General features: G+C 38.8%; 1 protein-coding gene across 10 annotated transcripts in view; it reads left to right on the top strand.

The window, feature by feature from the left end:
* The window catches only part of LOC140616601 (phosphatidylinositol 3,4,5-trisphosphate 3-phosphatase TPTE2-like), a 160306-nt gene that overhangs the window by 13399 nt on the left and 127275 nt on the right, over window positions 1-19632 (top strand). For all 10 annotated transcript variants that reach the window (XM_072797236.1, XM_072797235.1, XM_072797240.1 and 7 more), the window contains one exon: window positions 9643-9699. In XM_072797236.1, coding sequence (XP_072653337.1) covers window positions 9643-9699 — 57 coding nt within the window. The remainder of the gene's footprint in view (window positions 1-9642; window positions 9700-19632) is intronic.

Raw genomic sequence — 19632 nt, forward strand, 5'->3', positions numbered from 1 at the left:
TTTGCCCATTTCATGATTGGATTGTTTGTTTCTTTGCTGTTGAGTTTAATAACTTCTTTATAGATATTGGAAACTAGCCCTTTATCTGATTGGTCATTTACAAATATATTCTCCCATTCTGTAGGTTGTCTTTGAGTTTTGTTGACGGTATCTTTTGCTGTGAAAAAGCTTCTTATCTTGATGAAGTCCCAATAGTTCATTTTTTATTTTGTTTCTCTTGCCTTCATGGATGTATCTTGCAAGAAGTTACTGTGGCCAAGTTCAAAAAGGGTGTTGCCTGTGTTCTCCTCTAGGATTTTGATGGAATCTTGTCTCACATTTAGATCTTTCATCCATTTTGAGTTTATCTTTGTGTATGGTGCAAGGGAGTGGTCTAGTTTCATTCTTCTGCATGTGGATGTCCAATTTTCCCAGCACCATTTATTGAAGAGACTGTCTTTTTTCCAGTGGATAGTCTTTCCTGCTTTGTCAAATATTAGTTGGCCTTAAAGTTGAGGGTCAAATTCTGGATTCTCTATTCTGTTCCATTGATCTATGTGTCTGTTTTTGTGCCAGTACCACACTGTCTTGATGACCACAGCTTTGAAGTACAACCTGAAATCTGGCATTGTGATGCCCCCAGCTATGGTTTTCTTTTTTAATATTCCCCTGGCTATTCGGGGTCTTTTCTGATTCCACACAAATCTTAAAATAATTTGTTCCAAATCTCTGAAGAAAGTCCATGGTATTTAGATAGGGATTGCATTAAATGTGTAACTTGCCCTGGGTAGCAATGACATTTTCACAATATTAATTCTTCCAATCCATGAGCATGGAATACTTTTCTATCTTTGTGTGTCTTCCTCAATTTCTTTCAGACGTGTTCTGCAGTTTTTAGGGTATAGATCCTTTACCTCTTTGGTTAGGTTTATTCCTAGGGATCTTATGCTTTTGGGTGCAATTGTAAATGGGATTGACTCCTTAATTTCTCTTTCTTCAGTCTCATTGATAATGTTTAGAAATGCCACTGATTGCTGGGAATATCCTGCCACACTGCTGAATTGCTGTATGTGTTCTAGCAATCTTGGGGTGGAGTCTTTTGGGTTTTCTATATAGAGTATCATGTCATCTGTGAAGAGGGAGAGTTTGACTTCTTCTTTGCCAATTTGAATGCCTTTAATGTCTTTTTGTTGTCTGATTGCTGAGGCTAGGACTTCTAGTACTATGTTGAATAGCAGTGGTGAGAGTGGACATCCCTGTCGTGTTCCTGGCCTTAGGGGAAAGGCTCCCAGTGTTTCCCCATTGAGAATGGTATTTGCTGTGGGCTTTTCATAGATGGCTTTTAAGATGCTGAGGAATGTTCCCTCTATCCCTACACACTGAAGAGTTTTGATCAGGAATGGATGCTGTATTGTATCAAATGCTTTCCCTGCATCTATTGAGAAGATCATATTGTTCTTGTTTTTTCTCTAGTTGATATGATCTATCATGTTGATTGCTCTACGAGTGTTGAACCAGCCTTGCATCCCGGGGATAAATCCCACTTGGTCATGGTGAATAATCTTCTTAATGTATTGTTGGATCTTATTGGCTAGTATCTTGGTGAAAAATTTTGCATCTGTGTTCATCAAGGATATTGGTCTATAATTCTCCTTTTTGGTGGGGTCTTTGTCTGGTTTTGGAATTAAGGTGATGCTGGCCTCATAGGACGAATTTAGTATTCCATCTCTTTCTATCTTTCCGAACAGCTTTAGTAGAATAGGTATGGTTTCTTCTTTAAACGTTTGATAGAATTCCCCAGGGAAGCCATCTGGCCCTGGACTTTTGTGTCTTGGGAGGTTTTTGATGACTGCTTCAATTTCCTCCCTGGTTATTGGCCTGTTCAGGTTTTCTCTGTCTTCCTGTTCCAGTTTTGGCAGTTTGTGATTTTCCAGAAATGCATCCATTTCTTCTAGATTCTCTAACTTATTGGCATATAGCTGTTCATATGTTTTTAAAATCGTTTGTATTTCGTTGGTATTGGTGGTGATCTCTCCTTTTTCATTCATGATTTTATTAATTTGAGTCTTTTCTCTCTTCTTTTTAATAAGGCTGGCTAATGGTTTATCTATCTTATTAATTCTTTCAAAGAACCAACTACTGGTTTTATTAATCTCTTCCACAGTTCTTCTGGTCTCGATTTCATTGAGTTCTGCTCGAATCTTTATTAACTGTCTTCTTCTGCTGGGTGTAGGATCTATTTGCTGTTTTTTCTCTAGCTCCTTTAGGCGTAAGGTTAGCTTTTGTATTTGAGTTCTTTCCAGTTTTTGGATGGCTGCTTGTATTGCGATGTATTTCCCCCTCAGGACTGCTTTTGCTGTATCCCAAAGATTTTGAACAGTTGTATCTTCATTCTCATTAGTTTCCATGAATCTTTTTAATTCTTCTCTAATTTCCTGGTTGACCCTTTCATCTTTTAGCAGGATGGTCTTTAACCTCCAGTGTTTGAATTCCTTCCAAACTTCTTCTTGTGGTTTAGTTCTAGTTTGAAAGCATTATAGTCTGAAAATATGCAGGGGACAATCCCAATCCCAAAAGGTATCAGTTAAGACCTGATTTGTGACCCGGTATGTGGTCTATTCTGGAGAAAATTCCACGTGCACTTGAGAAGAATGTGTATTCAGTTGCGTTTGAATGTAAAGTTCTATAAATATCTGTGAAATCCATCTGATCCAGTGTATCATTTAAAGCTCTTGTTTCTTTGGAGATGTTGTGCTTAGAAGTCCTGTTGATTGTAGAAAGCACTACTACATTCAAGTCACCAAGTATAAGTGTAGTATTATCCCAGTATGTCTTAACTTTGGTTATTAATTGATTGATATACTTGGCAGCTCCCACATTAGGGGCGTAAATATTCGTGATTGTAAGTCCTCTTGTGGGGTAGATCCTCTAAGTATGATATAGTGTCCTTCTTCATCTCTTACTACAGTCTTTGAGATAAACCTTAATTTATCTGATATGAGGATGGCTACCCCTGCTTTCTTTTGAGGACCATTTTAATGGTAAATGGTTCTCCAACCTTTTATTTTCAGGCTGGAGGTGTTCTTAGGTCTAAAATGAGTCTCTTGTAGACAGCAAATAGATGGGTCTTGCTTTTTTATCCAGTCTGAAACCCTGCGCCTTTTGATTGGATCAATAAGCCCATTCATGTTCAGAGTTACTATTGAAAGATATGAATTTAGTGTCATCATAATACCTATTCAGTCTTGTTTTTGTGGGTTATTTCTTTGGACTTCCTTTTTCTTTTACAGAGTCCCCTTTAATATTTCTTGCAGAGCTGGTTTGGTGGTCACATATTCTTTCAGTTTCTGCCTATCTTAGAAGCTCTTTAATCTTCCTCTATTCTGAATGAGAGCCTTGCTGGATAGAGTATTCTTGGCTGCATATTCTTCTCACTTAGTACCCTGAATATCCTGCCAGTCCTTTCTGGCCTGCCAGTTCTGTAGATAGATCTGCTGTTAACCTGATACTTCTCCCCATAAAGGTTAGGGATTTCTCGTCTCTTGCTGCTTTAAGGATCTTCTTTTTATCTTTGAAATTTGCAAGTTTCACTATTAAATGTCGGGGTGTTGAACGGTTTTTATTGATTTTAGGGGGGGATCTTTATATATCCTGGATCTGAATGCCTGTTTCCCTCCCCCCCAAGTTAGGGAAGTTATCAGCTACATTTGTACAAATACACTTTTGGTCCTCTGTCCCTTTCAGTGCCCTCTGGAACCACAATTAAACACAGATTTTTCCTTCTGATGCTGTCATTTATTTCCCTTAACCTTTCCTTGTGGTCTTTTATTTGTTTTTCTCTTTTTTCCTCAGCTTCCTTCCTTGCCATCAACTTGTTTTCTATATCTCTCACTCATTCTTCTACCTCATTAACCCTCGTCGGTAGGACCTCCAGTTGGATTGCATCTCATTTAATTGATTTTTAATTTCGGCCTGATTAGATCTAAATTCTGCAGTCATGTAACTCTTGATTCCTTTATGCTCTTTCCCAGAGCCACCAGTAGCTTTATAATTGTGCTTTGAATTGGCTTTCTGACATCAAATTGTAATCCAAATTTTGTAACTCTGTGGGAGAGAGTACTATTTCTGATTCTTTCTTTTGTGGTGAGTTCTTCCTTCTAGTCATTTTGCTTAGTGCAGAGTGGCTAAAAACCAGTTGTACTGGATGAAGGAAGAAAAAAGAGAAAAAAGGGGGGGGGACAAACAAAAAACAAGGAGGGATATCCTCTGATTCTATATACTGTAAGTCCCTCGACTTCCCCTGGAACTTTTCAATACCTCTTGCTCAAGAACTTGCTCCTCCCCTATCCTTCCAGCTGGTCTTCTGGGGGAAGGGCCTGCTGTGCTGATTCTCAGGTGTGTGCACCTGGGGGAGCTGCCCCGCCCCCCCTGCCATGTGCACAGTTCAGTGAGAGCTCTTTATCCTGTGAGGCCCATGCTCCCTGGTGGCCCCACTCAGTCCAGGCACAAGGTGACACCAGAAGGAACAACAACAGTGGTGGCAGCCAGCTCTCTAGCCCTGGAGGCAGCAGTATCTACCGTAGTCTCCCAGTCCTCAGGGGCCTGGATGCTCCGGGGTCGGGGGTGCCAATCTGCACAGGTCAGGGCCACCCGGCGGCAGGAGCGTCCTCGCTGTCCTGTGTCCTCCCGGCCTCCGCCTGTCCTGGGGAAGCCCTGGATCCTGGGCTGTGTCCCCTGGTGCCCTGGGCTCCCGGGCCTGAGCCACTGGAATCGCGCTCCCGGGCCGCGCAGCCCCCTCGGCGCGGAGCCGCCACCTGAGCCGCCCCCCTAGCTGCTCCCAGGCCCCCCCGGGCACACGCTGCAGCCTTTTAGGGAGCTCGACCGCGGGGTGTGGCCGCTCTGCCCCGGGGTGCAGGTCCTCTGTTAGTGCCCCTGGGAACCTGGGGGCTCCACTGCCCCTCCTGGGATCCTGCCTGAGTTCCCTGCGAGCGCCTTTCCCTCCGGGAAAATTGGGAAAGCTCCTGCTTCTCCGGGCCTGGGCTTTCCTGTCCTGGGGCGCTGGCGGCGCGGCCTTAGCCCGGCTCCTCTCCTCGCGGGGCCCCTCCCCCTCGGATGCTTATTTATTTATTCCTCCCCCGCCCCCTGGCTTCCTACCTTGATAGAAGCGTGAACTCTTCTCACTGTAGCATTCCAGCTGTTCTCTCTTTAAAGATTTTATTCATTCATGAGAGACACAGGCAGAGGGAGAAGCAGGCTCCATGCCGGGAGCCCGACGTGGGACTCGATCCTGGGACTCCAGGATCACACCCCCGGGCCTAAGGCAGGCGCTAAACCGCTGAGGCACCCAGGGATCCCCGCTTCTCTCTTTAAATCTCAGGCCAAATTTGTAGGTTTTCAGGATGATTTGAAAGTTATCTAGGTACGTTGGTGGGGACAACTCTTGGTGATCCTACTCTTCCACCATCTTGCCCCGCCCCGAGCAACTGAGTTCTAAAGATTCTGAGTTCTGTGGCTGATTTTGTTTTATGTTTTCTATTTACTTATTGAGGGTCTCAATAAGTCCTCCACTCTGCTTTCAAGTCCAGTGAATAGCTTCATGACCATTACTTTAAATTCTCTGTCAGTCATGTTTCTTCTTTCATTTAGCTCTCTTGCTGTGATTTTGTCTTGTTCTTTCTTTTGGGACATATTCTTCTGTCTCCTCATTTGTCCAACTCTGTGTCTGTTTCTGTGTTGGGAAAGTAGCTGCATCTCCTGATCTTGAAAAAAAGAGGTCCTGGGGCACCTGGGTGGCTCAGTAGTTGAGCATCTGCCTTTGGCTCAGGTCATGATCCTGGGGTTCTGTGATTGAGTCCTGCATCAGGCTCCCTACATGGAGCCTGCTTCTCCCTATGCCTGTGTCTCTGCCTCTCTGTATGCATCTCTTATGAATAAATACATAAAATCTTTTAAAAAAAGAAAAAGAAAAAAAAAGGTCCTGTAGTGCAGTGCAGTGTCTCCTGTTCACCAGAACCTGGCACTTCAGAGGTGTCTTCTATGGGTTGTGTGTGCCCAACTGTTGCAGCTGAGCTGTGTTTGCCTTCACTCTAATCATTTGCAACGACTCTCTTTGTCTGTTGTGGGTATCAGAGGTTTGACTATCTTAGTCAATGTTGTATAATAAAAAATTAACAGGAAAAGTGAAATGATGTATGTGAAAATCTAAAGCACCATAAATAAGTTTATGCTAATATTCAAAACAGAGGTAAAGATAAATAGAAGAAGCACAGAGGATTTTTAGGGCAGTCAGAATACTCTGTATGATATTATAATGATGGATCCATGTCATTATACATTTGTATAGGATGTACAACACCAAGTGAACCATAATGTAAACTATGGACTTTGGGTGATAATGATGTGTCTCTATATGTCTATCAATGATAACAAACATACTATTCTGGTGGAGGATGTTGCTAATAGAGGAGGCAATACGTATGTGGGGACAGGGGGCATATGGGAAATCTTTGTATCCTCCTCTTAATTCTGCTATTAACCTAAAAATGCTTTAAAACATAAAGTCTTTAAAAACAAAGCACAACTACCTCCTAATGTAGATGTCACCTGTTGAATTGGGATTACAGGGGTTGTTTCTTCTTCACTCTGGTATATCTGGAGCCACCAGAATCTTGACACAATGAAGCACTCCGAAAACTATTGTTGAAATAATAAATGTGCTATAAAGTGCTACAGCTTTTGTATTTTGGAATTGCCAGGTAACATTACTTCTAATGTTTCTGTGAGAGGAGAACCAGGCAATATATACATATATACATACAATAGCAGAAAGCTATTTTTTGCTTTTTTAAGGTAAGTGCATTGTTCCTCCTTAAAAAAAAGGCAAACAACACCATGAAAATTTGTTATAGCAAAATCAGAAAACACAATCAATAAATCCATCCACAAATAATCATTCTTAATTTCTGACACATATCCTTCTAGTTTTTTAAGGCATATACATTTTTTGTTTGCAGATAATAAATCACATTCCTTTAAAAATTGCTTAATGACGTATCATGAATATATTTCCTTGTTAATAAACATACATATGCATTTAAAACATTTTTTCCAGGTTTATGAAGGTATAATCAACAAAATATATTTAAAGTGTACAAAGTAATGATTTGGTATACATTGTAAAAAGATTATTCAATTGGATTAACATAGCCATCACCTCATATATATACTTTATGTGTGAGATCATTTAAGTCTACTCTCTTAGCAAATTTCAATTATACAATACAGTGTTATCAACTATAGCCACTATATTATACATTAGGTCCTCAGACCCTAATTTATTTTATGACTGAAAGTTTGTATTCTTTTACCAACTTCTGCCTATTTCTTTGATTTCCCACTCCTTGATAACTATTTTTTACTGTCTGCTTCTATGAGTTCAACCTTCCTTCCTTCCTTTATTTCTTCTTTCTTTTCTTTCTTTCTTTCTTTTCTTTCTTTCTTTCTTTCTTTCTTTCTTTCTTTCTTTCTTTCTTTCTTTTTTCTTTCTTTCTTTTCTTTCTTTTCTTTCTTTTTTTTTTTTCTTTTAAAGGTCCCACATATAAGTGACACCAAGAAGCATTTGTCTTTGTCTGGCTTATTTCACATAGCTTAATACTTTCAGGTTCATTCATGTTGTTACAAATGGCAAAAATTCCTTTTTAAGGTTGAGTAATACTCTATTTTATATATGTATATATCACATTTTCTTTATCCATTCATGCATAAGTTGTTTCCATATCTTGACTATTTTTTTAATCAATGCTTCAATGAACATGGGGGTACAGATGGCTTTGTGAGATAATGATTTCATTTCCTTTGAATATATACCCACAGGTGAGATTAGTAGATCATATTGTAGTTCCATTTTTATTTTTTTGAACCCTGCATACTGTTTTCCTTAGTGGCTGTACAGTTATATTCTACCACCAGTGCCCAAAGGCTTCCTCTTCTCTGAATCCTCACCAGAATTTTGTTATCTTTTGTTGTTTTGATAAAAGATATCCAAACAGGTATGAGGTACTATCTCATTGTGGTTTTGATTTGCATTTCCCTCATGATGATTAGTGATGTTGAGCACCTTTTTATGTACCTGTTGGCCTTTTGTAGGTCTTCTTGGAAAAAATGTTTATTTTAGTTCTTTGCTTATTTTTAAATTGGGTTATTTGGGGGTTTTGCTATTAAGTTGAATGAGTTCCTTCTATATTTTGGATATAAACCCTTTATCTGATATGTAGTTTGAAAGTGGTTTGTTTTTTTGTTTTTTTGGTTTTTTTGAAAGTGTTTTCTCCTACTCCATAGGATGCCTTTTCATTTTTAAAAAAGATTTTATTTATTTATTCATGAGACACACACACACACACACACACACACAGAGGCAGGTCTCTTTCAGGCAGAGGGAGAAGCAGGCTCCATGCAGGGATCCCAATGTGGGACTTGACCCTGAGATTCCGGGATCATGCCTTGAGCCAAAGGCAGACATTCAACTGCTATTTCCTCTAAACCCTTCTTTTAATTTTTTTCTCTTTTTGCTCTCTGGTTAGATGAATTCCACTGCCCTGTATTTGAGTTCACTGAATGTTTCTTCCACTTGGGTGATGGGGGTCCAAAGTTACAACTCTCTAGTCATAAAATAAATAGATTATGGGGGGCAGCCCCGGTGGCGCAGCGGTTTAGCGCCGCCTGCAGCTCAGGACGTGATCCTGGAGACCGGGGATCGAGTCCCACATCAGGCTCCCTGCATGGAGCCTGCTCCTCCCTCTGCCTTGTGTCTCTGCCTCTCTCTCTCTAGCTGTGTCTCTATGAATAAATAAATAAAACCTTAAAATAAATAGATTATGGGGATGTAATATGCAGCATGGTGACTATAGTTAAAACTGTATTGCATATTCATAAATTGCTAGGAGAGTACATCTTAAAACTCCTTATAATGAGAAAAATTCTATAAGTATTGTGACAGATGATGTGCACCTGAACCTAGCATAATGTATGTCAGTTATATCTTCATATATCTTAATAAAATTTTTTTTAAAGAACTAACAGAAAGAAAAGTCATTCTGATGATATGCTCTCTACTTTCAACTTAAAAACTCTTGTAAACAAAATTTAGGCAAATTCTAATATAGAATTTAGGGCAAAATTCTTTCTGCCCTACCAAATAATGCGTAGGAACTGGTCTTGCCATGGAAATTCTCATCTGGCGTTTTCTTCCCATTCTCTTTATATTCTTTCATTAACTGTCACCTGGATCCACCTCCCCATCCCTACTCTCATGTCTCTGACTCTCTTCCCAAATTTATTCAACAGATACCAGAATGGTAAAAAATTTGGGAAAGAAGCAAGGATAACTTAATCATCACTGCTGCTTCTCTCTTGCTTCTTGCTATTTCCAGTAAATATGCATGCGCATGTGTACACACACACACACACACACACACACCCCAGAGAGAGGCTGGCTTACAGATCCCATTGTGGTAACTCAAAGCTATTTCTTCAGTTTCTGTCACCTCGCCTCAGGATTTGTGATGTGCTGTTTACTTTTCTTGCCTGAAATTCCTGTCAGGAAAGAGCATGATTTCTTTCCAGTTATCTGACTTAATTTTTTGTGTATTTTTTCCCCTTTGGCAGAAGTCAGAATGCTCGAGGGTCATCTTTGGTGTCCCCTGGCCACAATACCAACAATAGGTGAGTTGATTTTCTGTCATCTGAGTGGGAAAATCATATAGCTTGTTCAGATAGCCTGTCAGCTTCTATATGTAACTTTTTTTTTCTGTTTTGGATCTAGATGTAAAAAGAAGGAACAATCAAAGAGGGAGAACATTTACTAAGGGTCTGTTTGTGAGCTTTAGGGACTACCAGTTAAAATGCTGGGGAAACCATCAGAGTGTCTGTATGTGACATTATATTTGTGTGGGCCAAAGGAAGAGAGAATACTACTTGGAAGCAAAAAAGACAATAACAGTGGACAGGGAGCAGAGGAGCCCTTGTCAGAAAAATAAAGGAGCTAACCCACCTTCATATTGGATGGAGCCTCAGCCCTAGGCCTGAAATTAGTTGGCCATATCTGAGGAGCAAGAAAAACATCCATGAAGCATGAAAAGTAAAGAAGTGGTAGAGGGACTTGGAATCAGAAAATTAAATGGGGTAGGAAGGACAGGTACCTACAAACTATAGTTGAATTTGAAATCGATGCAATTGCAAAAGCAGATACACTTTGGGGTTAGGTTCAGTAGTCAAGAAATGTTTTAAAATCTTGATCCATTAAGAATTCTTTTACAGGTCTAAGAATTTTATTTCTACCAAAAAAAGAGCTGCATTTCTAGGGGAAAGTGAAATACTTCTTTTCAAATAACCAAATTATATTAGAATATTTTTAGTGTTCAACCACATTAACAGTTGTAGATAAATTATAGTTAATTTGAATGAGAAAAGTATGTAAGATGTCACAGGGTGTTTGATCAGATACATTTTATCCTTTAGTTCTGATTGGAATGAATTGACATCAATAACTGATAAGGCAGTTATCAATGAAAGATGAGAGAAATACATGTAAAGATACACCCAGAAATATTCAATGCAGAGTTTCTTAGACACTCTTCCTAATGCGTTGGCAGTGTCACCTTCTATATGTAACATATTTTTTATCTAGATGGATAGAAGAGGAACAGGTCCTCCTATCTGGGTTACCAGCAGTCAAAATTCTTAGAAAACTATTGGATTGTTGTATGAGATTCTACGAGATGGGGCTGTATTATTTGCTGGGGCTACTGTAGCAAAATATCACAAAATTTAATAGTTTAAACAACAGAAATTTATTGTCTCAGTCTCAGAGGCTAGAAGTTGATATCAGGGTGTCAGTAGGATTGTTTCCTACAGAAGGCTGTGAGAAAGAATCTATTCCATGCCTTTCTCCTAGCTTCTGGTGATTGCTGTCAATATTTGCTGTTCCATGGTATGTAGAACCAATCGCTCTAATCTCTACCTTAATCTCTACATGGATGAAGTATGTATGTCTGTGTTTAAATTTTTCCTTTGTATAAGGGCACTGGTCAAACTGGATTAGTAGCCCACTCTAAACTATTATGACTGTATCTTAAGCACATCTACAGCAACCCTATTTCCAGTAAATTCATATTCTAAGTTATAGGGGATAGGATTTCAATGTATCTATTTTGGTGGGACAATATTCAACTTACAATATGTGACAAGTAAGGAGAGATTCCTATTTGTAGCCAGGAGAATAATAGCAGTAGACTGGGAACAGAAGAGGCCTCTACAGGAAATAATGGAACTAATAGACATTGGTTTGCCCACAGCCTCCAGGGCTCTGCCACCATGTGAGAGATAGCCCTCAGACTCAAACCCACTATCATAGTGGGTAGAGTCACTGCCTCAGACCTATAGTCTGAGGGGCAGGGAAGATGACTATAATGGGTGAAAGTAAGGAGGTAATGGAAGGACTTGAGAATCAGGAATTTAGATGGAGTAAGAGGGTTGTGTACATTATAAACTGCAATTAAAGTGAAATAAATGCCACCACAAAAGACTGTTACATATTGGATTAGGGACAAGTAAAGAACATTACTTAAACCTTGATGCTTACTATTTTCACAAGCCTAAGATATATCATCATATGAAATCTTATTCCTTTTTTTAGAAAAATTAATTTCAGTATAATTAACATACAGCATTATGTTAGTTTCAGATGTACAACAGTGATTCCACAATTCTATACATTACTCAGTGCTCATCACAATAAGTGTGCTTTTAATTCTCTTTGACCTGTTTCACTCATCCCCCTGCCCACTTCCCCTCTGGTAACCTAGTTAAGAGTCTGTTGTATTGTGTGTGTGTTTTTTTAAGTTTTTTAGGGAACCTTCATACTGTTTTCCGGAGTGGCTATACTAGCTTGCATTCTCTCCAACAGTGTAAGAGGATTCCCCTTTCTCCACACCTTTGCCAACATTTATTGTTTCCCAACTTGTTAATTTTAGCCATTCTGACTGGTGTGAGGTGGTATCTCATTGTGGTTTTGATTTGTATTTCCCTGATGCTGAGGGACGTTGAGCATTTTTTCATGTCCATGGACAAATGATTGGATAAAGAACATGTGGTGTAGATATATAATGGAATATTACTCAGCCATAAAAAAAGAAATCTTATAATTTGCAATGATGTGAGTGGAACTAGAGGGCATTAAGCTAAGTGAAATAAGTCAGTCAGAGAAAGACAATCATCATGATTTCACTCATATGTGGAATTTAAGAAACAAAACAGAGGATCATAGAGGAAGGGAGGGAAAATAAAATAAGACAAAATCAGAGAGGGAAACAAACCATAAGTGACTCTTAACTATAGGAAACAAACTCAGAATTACTGGGAGGGGAGATGGGTGAGGGGATGGAGTAACTGGGTGATGGGCATTAAGGAAAACACATGATCTAATGAGCACTGGGTATTATATGCAACTGATGAATCACTGAACTCTACCTCTGAAACTAATGATACACCATATGTTAATTGAATTTAAATAAATTTTAAAATTCTCTTTTTCCTTTGTTGGTTTGTTTTGTTTCTTAAGTTCTACATATGAGTGAAATCATATGGTATTTGTCTTTCATTATACTCTCTATGTCCATCCATGTTGTTGCAAATGGCAAGATTTCACTATTTTCTATAGCTGAGCAATATTCGTGTGTGTGTATGTGTGTATTATATATATATAATGGTGGCAGGGCCTACACACACACACACACACACACACACACATATAATCTCACATCTTTATCCATTCATCTATCAATGGACACTTGGATTTAGCTATTCTGAAAACTGTGAGATGATATCTCATTTTTCATTGTAGTTTTAATTTGCATTTCCCTGATGATGATATTGAGCATCTTTTCATGTGCCTGTTTGTCATCTGGATATCTTCTTTGGAGAAAAGTCTGTTCATGTCTTCTGCCCATTATTAAATTGGATTATTTGATTTTAGTGTTGGGTTGTATGATTCTTCACATATTTTAGGTACTAACCCTTTATTGGATATGTCACTTGCAAATATCTTCTCCTATTCCTTAGATTGTCTTTTAGTTTTGTTGATTTTTTTCCTTTGTTGTACAGAAGACCTATGAATCAATCTACTTTGTTGAGAGTTTTTATCATGAATAGATGTTGTGCTTTATCAAATCCTTTTTCTGTATTGACGGAAATAATAATATGGTTTTTATTTCTCCTATTGATGTGCTTTATCATAATGATTTTCAAATATTGAACCACTTTTGCAGACCTAGAATAAATAATAGTTGATTGGGATGAATGACCTTATTACTGGAATATTGGATTCATTTTGGTAATATTTTGTTGTGGATTTTTTTTAAGACACATTAATTCAGCGTCATGATCAGACTATTACATTTAGCAATCAACAGCATGGGTGCAAAAAAATCTACATTAAAACCCCTTGTTGGAATGCTTTACACTTTCCACAGAACAGAAACTAAAATAATCTGTTATACAGTTAGTCACAAATACAGTCCTTGAGTTTTTTGCCCATACACATGAGTATTGTCTAAAACATGTCTTTTTTTGTATCAGCTAGGCCCTGCTTGGCTGAGTTCACAAATCTGTTGTAACCTGTAGCTTCCTTGTCACTTCTCTGGCTCTCCTCTTCTGCTAAGCTTTGTTTCCTGGGAGTAATTAAAAACCTTCTGCCACTGCCATAGCTGCTGCTGCTTCTGGAACTGCCATAGCCACCTTGGTTTTGTGGTTTGGCAAAGTATTGGCCTCCACCACCATAGGGGCCAGAGCTTCTGCCTCCAAAATTTCCTCCTTTCATGGGTCCAAAATTTGAGGATTGATTGCTATAATTGCCAAAATCATTATAGCTTCCACCACCTCCAAAGTTGCTTCCATCATTACCAAATCTGTTATAGCCATCCCCACTGCCACCATATCCACCACCACCTCCACTACCACCAAAGCCACCTCGACCACTAAAGTTCCCTCTACAACCAAAGTTGTCATTCCCACCAAAACCACCTCCATGACCACCACCAAAGTTTCCAGAACCACTTCGGCCTCTTTGGCTGGATGAAGCACTAGCTATCTCTTGCTTCAGTAGGGCTTTACTTAATTCACAGTTGTGGCTATTCACAGTATGGTATTTTTTAATGACAATCTTGTCTACAGAGTCATGGTCATCAAATGTCACAAAAGTAAAACCTCTCTTTTTGCCACTGCCTCAGTCAGTCATGATCTCAATCATTTCAATTTTCCCATATGTTCAAAATAATCTCTTAGATGGTGTTCTTCAGTGTCTTCTTTAATGCCACCAACAAAAATCTTTTTCACAGTTAAGTGGGCACCAGGTCTTTGAGAATATTCTCATGAGACAGCCCTCTTTGGTTCCACAACTCTTCCATCCCCCTTGTGTAGCCTTACATTCATGGCTTCATCCACCTTCTCCACGGTGGCATACATGCCAAACTCAAAGCCTTTGGAGCGCTTGGTGTTTGGATCTCTCATTACCACACAGTCCATAAGTGTCCCCCATTGCTAAAATGGCTCCTCAGACTCTCATCGGTTGTTTCAAAGCTCAAACCTCCAATGAAGAGCCTCCTCAACTGCTCAGGCTCTTTGGGAGACTCTGACTTAGACATGATGGCCGTGGGAGGGGAGACTTTAATGATGCTTACTCGAAGGTGTCCAGGGGCAGAAAGGAATAATCTAACGAACGTATCTTGTTGCGGATTTTTGCATCTATGTTCATCAAAGGTATTGGCCTGTAGTTCTCTCTCTCTCTCTCTCTCTCTCTTTTGTACTGTCTTTATCTGGTTTTGGTATCAAGGTAAGGGTAGCCTTCTGAAATGAATTTGAAAGCTTTTCTTCCTCTTCTATTTTTGGAATAGCTTGAAGAGAATAAGTATTAATTCTTCTTTAATGTTTCATTGGCGTCAACTGTGAAGATATATGGTCCTGGAATTTCGTTTGTTGAAAGATTTTGATTACTGAGTCAATTTAATTGCTGGTAATCAGTCTATTCAAATTTTCTATTTCTTTCTCATTCATTTTTGGAAGATTATGTATTCTAGGAATGCATACAATTCTTCTGGGTTATCCAATTTGTTGGCATATAATTTTCATAATATTATCTTAGAATCCAATGTATGTCTGTGGTATTGGTTATTATTTCTCATCTTTTATTTATGATTTTGAGCCCTCTCTGTCTGTCTGTCTGTCTCTCTCTCTCTTTTCTCTTTTTTTTAATGAGTCTGGCTAAAAGTTTATTAATTTTGTTGATCTTTAAAAAAAAAAAACAGTTCCAGGTTTCATTGATCTGTTTCATTGTAATCTTTATTATTCCCTTCCTTCTACTGGTGTGGGGTTTTGCTTTCTTTTTCTAGTTCTGTTAGGTGTCACATTAGGTTGTTTATTTGAGATTTTTCTTGCTTCCTGATGTAGGCCTGTATTAGCATAAACTTCTCTCTTAAGACTGGCTTTGCTGTATTCCAAAGATTTTGGACCATTGTATTCTTGTTTTCATTTGTCCCCATGTTTTCTTGATTTCTGATTTATTTTTTGGTTGACTCATTAATTATTTAGTAGCATGGTATTTAATCTCCATGTATTTGTGTTCTTTCCAGATTTCTTCTTCTGGTTGGTTTCTAGTTTCATAGTGTTATAGTCAGAAAAGATTCATGGCATGCATTCAGTCTTTTTAAATTTGTTGAGACTTGTTTTACGGCCTAAACTGTGATCGATTCTGGATAATACTGTATGTGCAATTGAGAAGAATGTGTATTCTACTGTTTTAAGATGAAATGCTCTGAATATATCTGTTCCATCTGATCCAATGTGTTGTTTAAGGCCACTGTTTCCAGGGCACCTGGGAGGCTCAGTCAGTTAAGTGTCCAACTTAATTTCTGCTCAGGTCATGATCTCAGGTTGTGAGATTGAGCCCTGCATTGAACTCCACACTCAGCACAGAGTCTGCTTCAGATTCTCTCTCTCCCTTCATCCTTCCCCCTTCTGGTGCTCTCTTTCTATGTCTCTATCTCTCCCTAAATAATAAATGAGTAGATAAATATCTTTAAAAAATAAAGCCACTGTTTTCTTGTTGATTTTCTATTTGGATGATCTGTCCATTGATGTAAGTGGAGTGGTAAAGTCCCCTACTATTATTGTATTACTAACAATTATTTTATGTTTGTTATGAACTGCTTTGTGTATTTGGGTATTCGCATGTTGGATGCATACATATTTTCAATTGTTATATATTCTTGTTGAATTGTTCCCTTTATGATTATTATATAGTGTTCTTCTATGTTTCTTATTACATTCCTTGTTTTAACATCTATTTTGTCTGATATGAGTATTGCTATCCTAGCTTTCTTTCTACTTCCATTTGTATGATAATGCTTTTCCATCCCTTCATTTTGGATCTGCACATGTCTTTAGTTCTGACATGTGTCTCCTATAGGCAGCAAATAAATAAGTCTTGCTTTTTTATGCATTCCATCATTCTATGCATTTTGACAGAAGCATTTAGCCTGTTTACATTCAAAGTCAATAGTGATGGATATGTACTTATTGATAGGTATGCCATTTGTTCCTTGTTTTATGGTTATTTCTGTAGTTCTTTTTTTAATAATAAATTTATTTTTTATTGGTGTTCAATTTGCCAACATACAGAATAACACTCAGTGCTCATCCCGTCAAGTACCCACCTCAGTGCCCGCCACCCAGTCACCCCCACCCCCAGCCCTCCTCCCTTCCCACCACCCCTAGTTTGTTTCCCAGAGTTAGGAGTCTTCCATGTTCTGTCTCCCTTTCTGATATTTCCCACTTATTTTTTCTCCTTTCCTCTTTATTCCCTTTCACTATTATTTATATTCCCCGAATGAATGAGACCATATAATGTTTGTCCTTCTCCGATTGACTTATTTCACTCAGCATAATACCCTCCAGTTCCATCCACGTCGAAGCAAATGGTGGGTATTTGTCGTTTCTAATGGCTGAGTAATATTCCATTGTATACATAAACCACATCTTCTTCTGTTTGTTGTCAAATTGAACACCAATAAAAAATAAATTTATTTAAAAAAACCCACATCTTCTTTATCCATCATCTGTAGTTCTTCTGTTCCTTTCTTGTTTCCTCTCATGGCTAGTTGCCTTTCTTTAGTGATATGCTTGGATTTCTCTCTTTCTCTCTATTTTTTTACATATCTATTACCAGTTTTTGATTTGCAGCTCCATTAGGTTTATGTATAACATCTAATGCATATAGCAGTCTATATGAAGATGATGGTTGCTTAAATTTGAATCCATTTTAAAAGCCCTAAATTTTTACTCCTCTCCCCACATTTTAGGTGTATAGTGTCATACTTACAACCTTTATATTGTGAATCCCTTGACTGATTGTATAGATATATTTTGCTTTTGTGCTTCTTACTTTTCTTATTCCTGGTTATGATCTCTTCTTTTCACCCAGAGTCCCCTTTAAATCTCTTATAAGGTTGGTTTAGTGATGATTAATTAGTTTAACTTTTGTTTGTCTGGGAAACTCTTGATATCTCCTTCTATTCTGAATGATAGCATTGTTAGATAGAGTACTCTTGGTTGCAATTTTTTTTTTCTTTCAGCACTTTGAATATATCAACCACTCTCTTCAGCCTGCAAAATTTCTGCTTAAAAGATCAGTTAATAGTTGTATGGGATTTCTTTTGTATGTAACTGTTTACTTTTCTCTTTCTGTTTAAAAATTCTCTATCACAATTTTTTTTTGCCATTTTAATTACTACGCATCTTGATGTGGACCTCCTTGAGTTGATATTGTTGAGGGCTCTATGCCTCCCTCCTGGATCTGGATTTCTGGATTTCCTCCTTAAGGTTAGGGAAGTTTTCCACATTATTTCTTCAGATAAATTTTCTGCCCCCTTTTGTCTCTCTTCACCCTTTCGGAATCCTTATAATGTGAATGTTATGCTTGATGATGGCATTGAGTTCTCTTAATATATTCCCATTTTTATTATTGTTTTCTTTCCTCTCTCATATTCAGATTGATTGATTTGCATTGCTCTGTCCTCCAGGTTGCTGATCCATTTCTCTTCCTTTAGTACATACTCCCTCTAACGTGTTTTTAATCTCAGCTGCTGAATTTTTCATTTTGATTGGTTCTGTTTTATGATTGCTTTCTCTTTTTTGAAGGTCCTACTGAAGTCCTGCACTCTTTTCTCAAGTCCAATGAGTGTCTTTATGACAATTACTTTATATTCTCTATTAGGCATGTTACTAATCTCTGTTCTGTTTAGCTCTCTTGCTGTGATATTTGTCCTGTTTTTTCATTTATGACATATTCCTTTGTCTTCTCCTTTTTGTATATTTTTTATTGGAGTTCAATTTGCCAACATATAGTATAACACCCAGTGCTCATCCCATCAAGCGCTCCCCTCAGTGCCTGTCACCCAGTCACCCCATTCCCTTGCCCACCTCCCCTTCCACTACCCCTTGTTCATTTCCCAGAGTTAGGAGTCTCTCATGTTCTGTCACCCTCTCTGATATTCCCCACTCATTTTCTCTCTTTTCCCCTTTAATCACTTTCACTATTTTTTATATTCCCCAAATGAATGAGACCATATAATGTTTGTCCTTCTTTGATTGACTTACTTCACTCAGCATAATACCCTCCAGTTCCATCCACGTTGAAGCAATTGGTGGGTATTTGTCATTTCTAATGGCTGAGTAATATTGCACTGTGTATATAGACCACATCTTCTTTATCCATTCATCTTTCAATGGACACTGAGGCTTCTTCCATAGTTTGGCTATTGTGGACATTGCTGCCATAAACTCTCATTTGTCTATATCTGTTTCCATGTGTCAGGAAAGTAGCTACATGTTCTGCTCTTGAAGAGGTCCAGTGGTGTGCTGCAATGCAGTGTCCCATTCACCAGAACCTGGAACTTCAGGGTTGTCTTCTATGTGTTGTGTATGCCTTACTATTGTGGCTGAGCTGTGTTTACCTTTAGTCCAGTCATCTGCAATGGCTCTCTTTGCCTGTTGTGGGCAGGGATTTTTCCCTGTGTTATTAATGGGCCAGTCTGGGGCCACCTTGGGCTTGAGTTGAGTTAGAACAGGCATTGCCAGAGTTGCTGTAGGACCAAATTGCAAGGTACTCTCTCTAGTTGTCCCCTGAAAAGCTTTTGTTGGTGGGCAGGGCTGCAGTTAGATCAGATGTCTATCCCCAGCCTAGTGCTGGGCTACAGTTAAACTGCTATGTGTGATTATCTTTCCCTCTCCTCAGGGCAAGAGTTACTTTGGAGTGGTGCTGGCACCTGTCAGGGCTGCTTCCATACTGTTTGTGACTCAGCTTTGGAGGGGCTCCTGCTATAGATAGTCTGCAGGACAATGTGAGAGAGAGGCACTTGGTCTGCAATGGTCTAGTATGGAAGGGCACCTACAGCCACTCAAGAAAAACTCCTGCCCAGTCTGGGATGGTGATGACACATCAGCAAGAGAACAGAGGTACAGGACACACTGCTAGTAAGCTAGGTATAGAGTGTGCTGCACTGGTTCCCACAGGTGTCCATGTAGCTTGGCTGGGAGGTTGGGGAG

Source organism: Canis lupus, chromosome 24, assembly GCF_048164855.1.
Source record: "Canis lupus baileyi chromosome 24, mCanLup2.hap1, whole genome shotgun sequence".
In the NCBI taxonomy this organism is placed as follows: domain Eukaryota; kingdom Metazoa; phylum Chordata; class Mammalia; order Carnivora; family Canidae; genus Canis; species Canis lupus.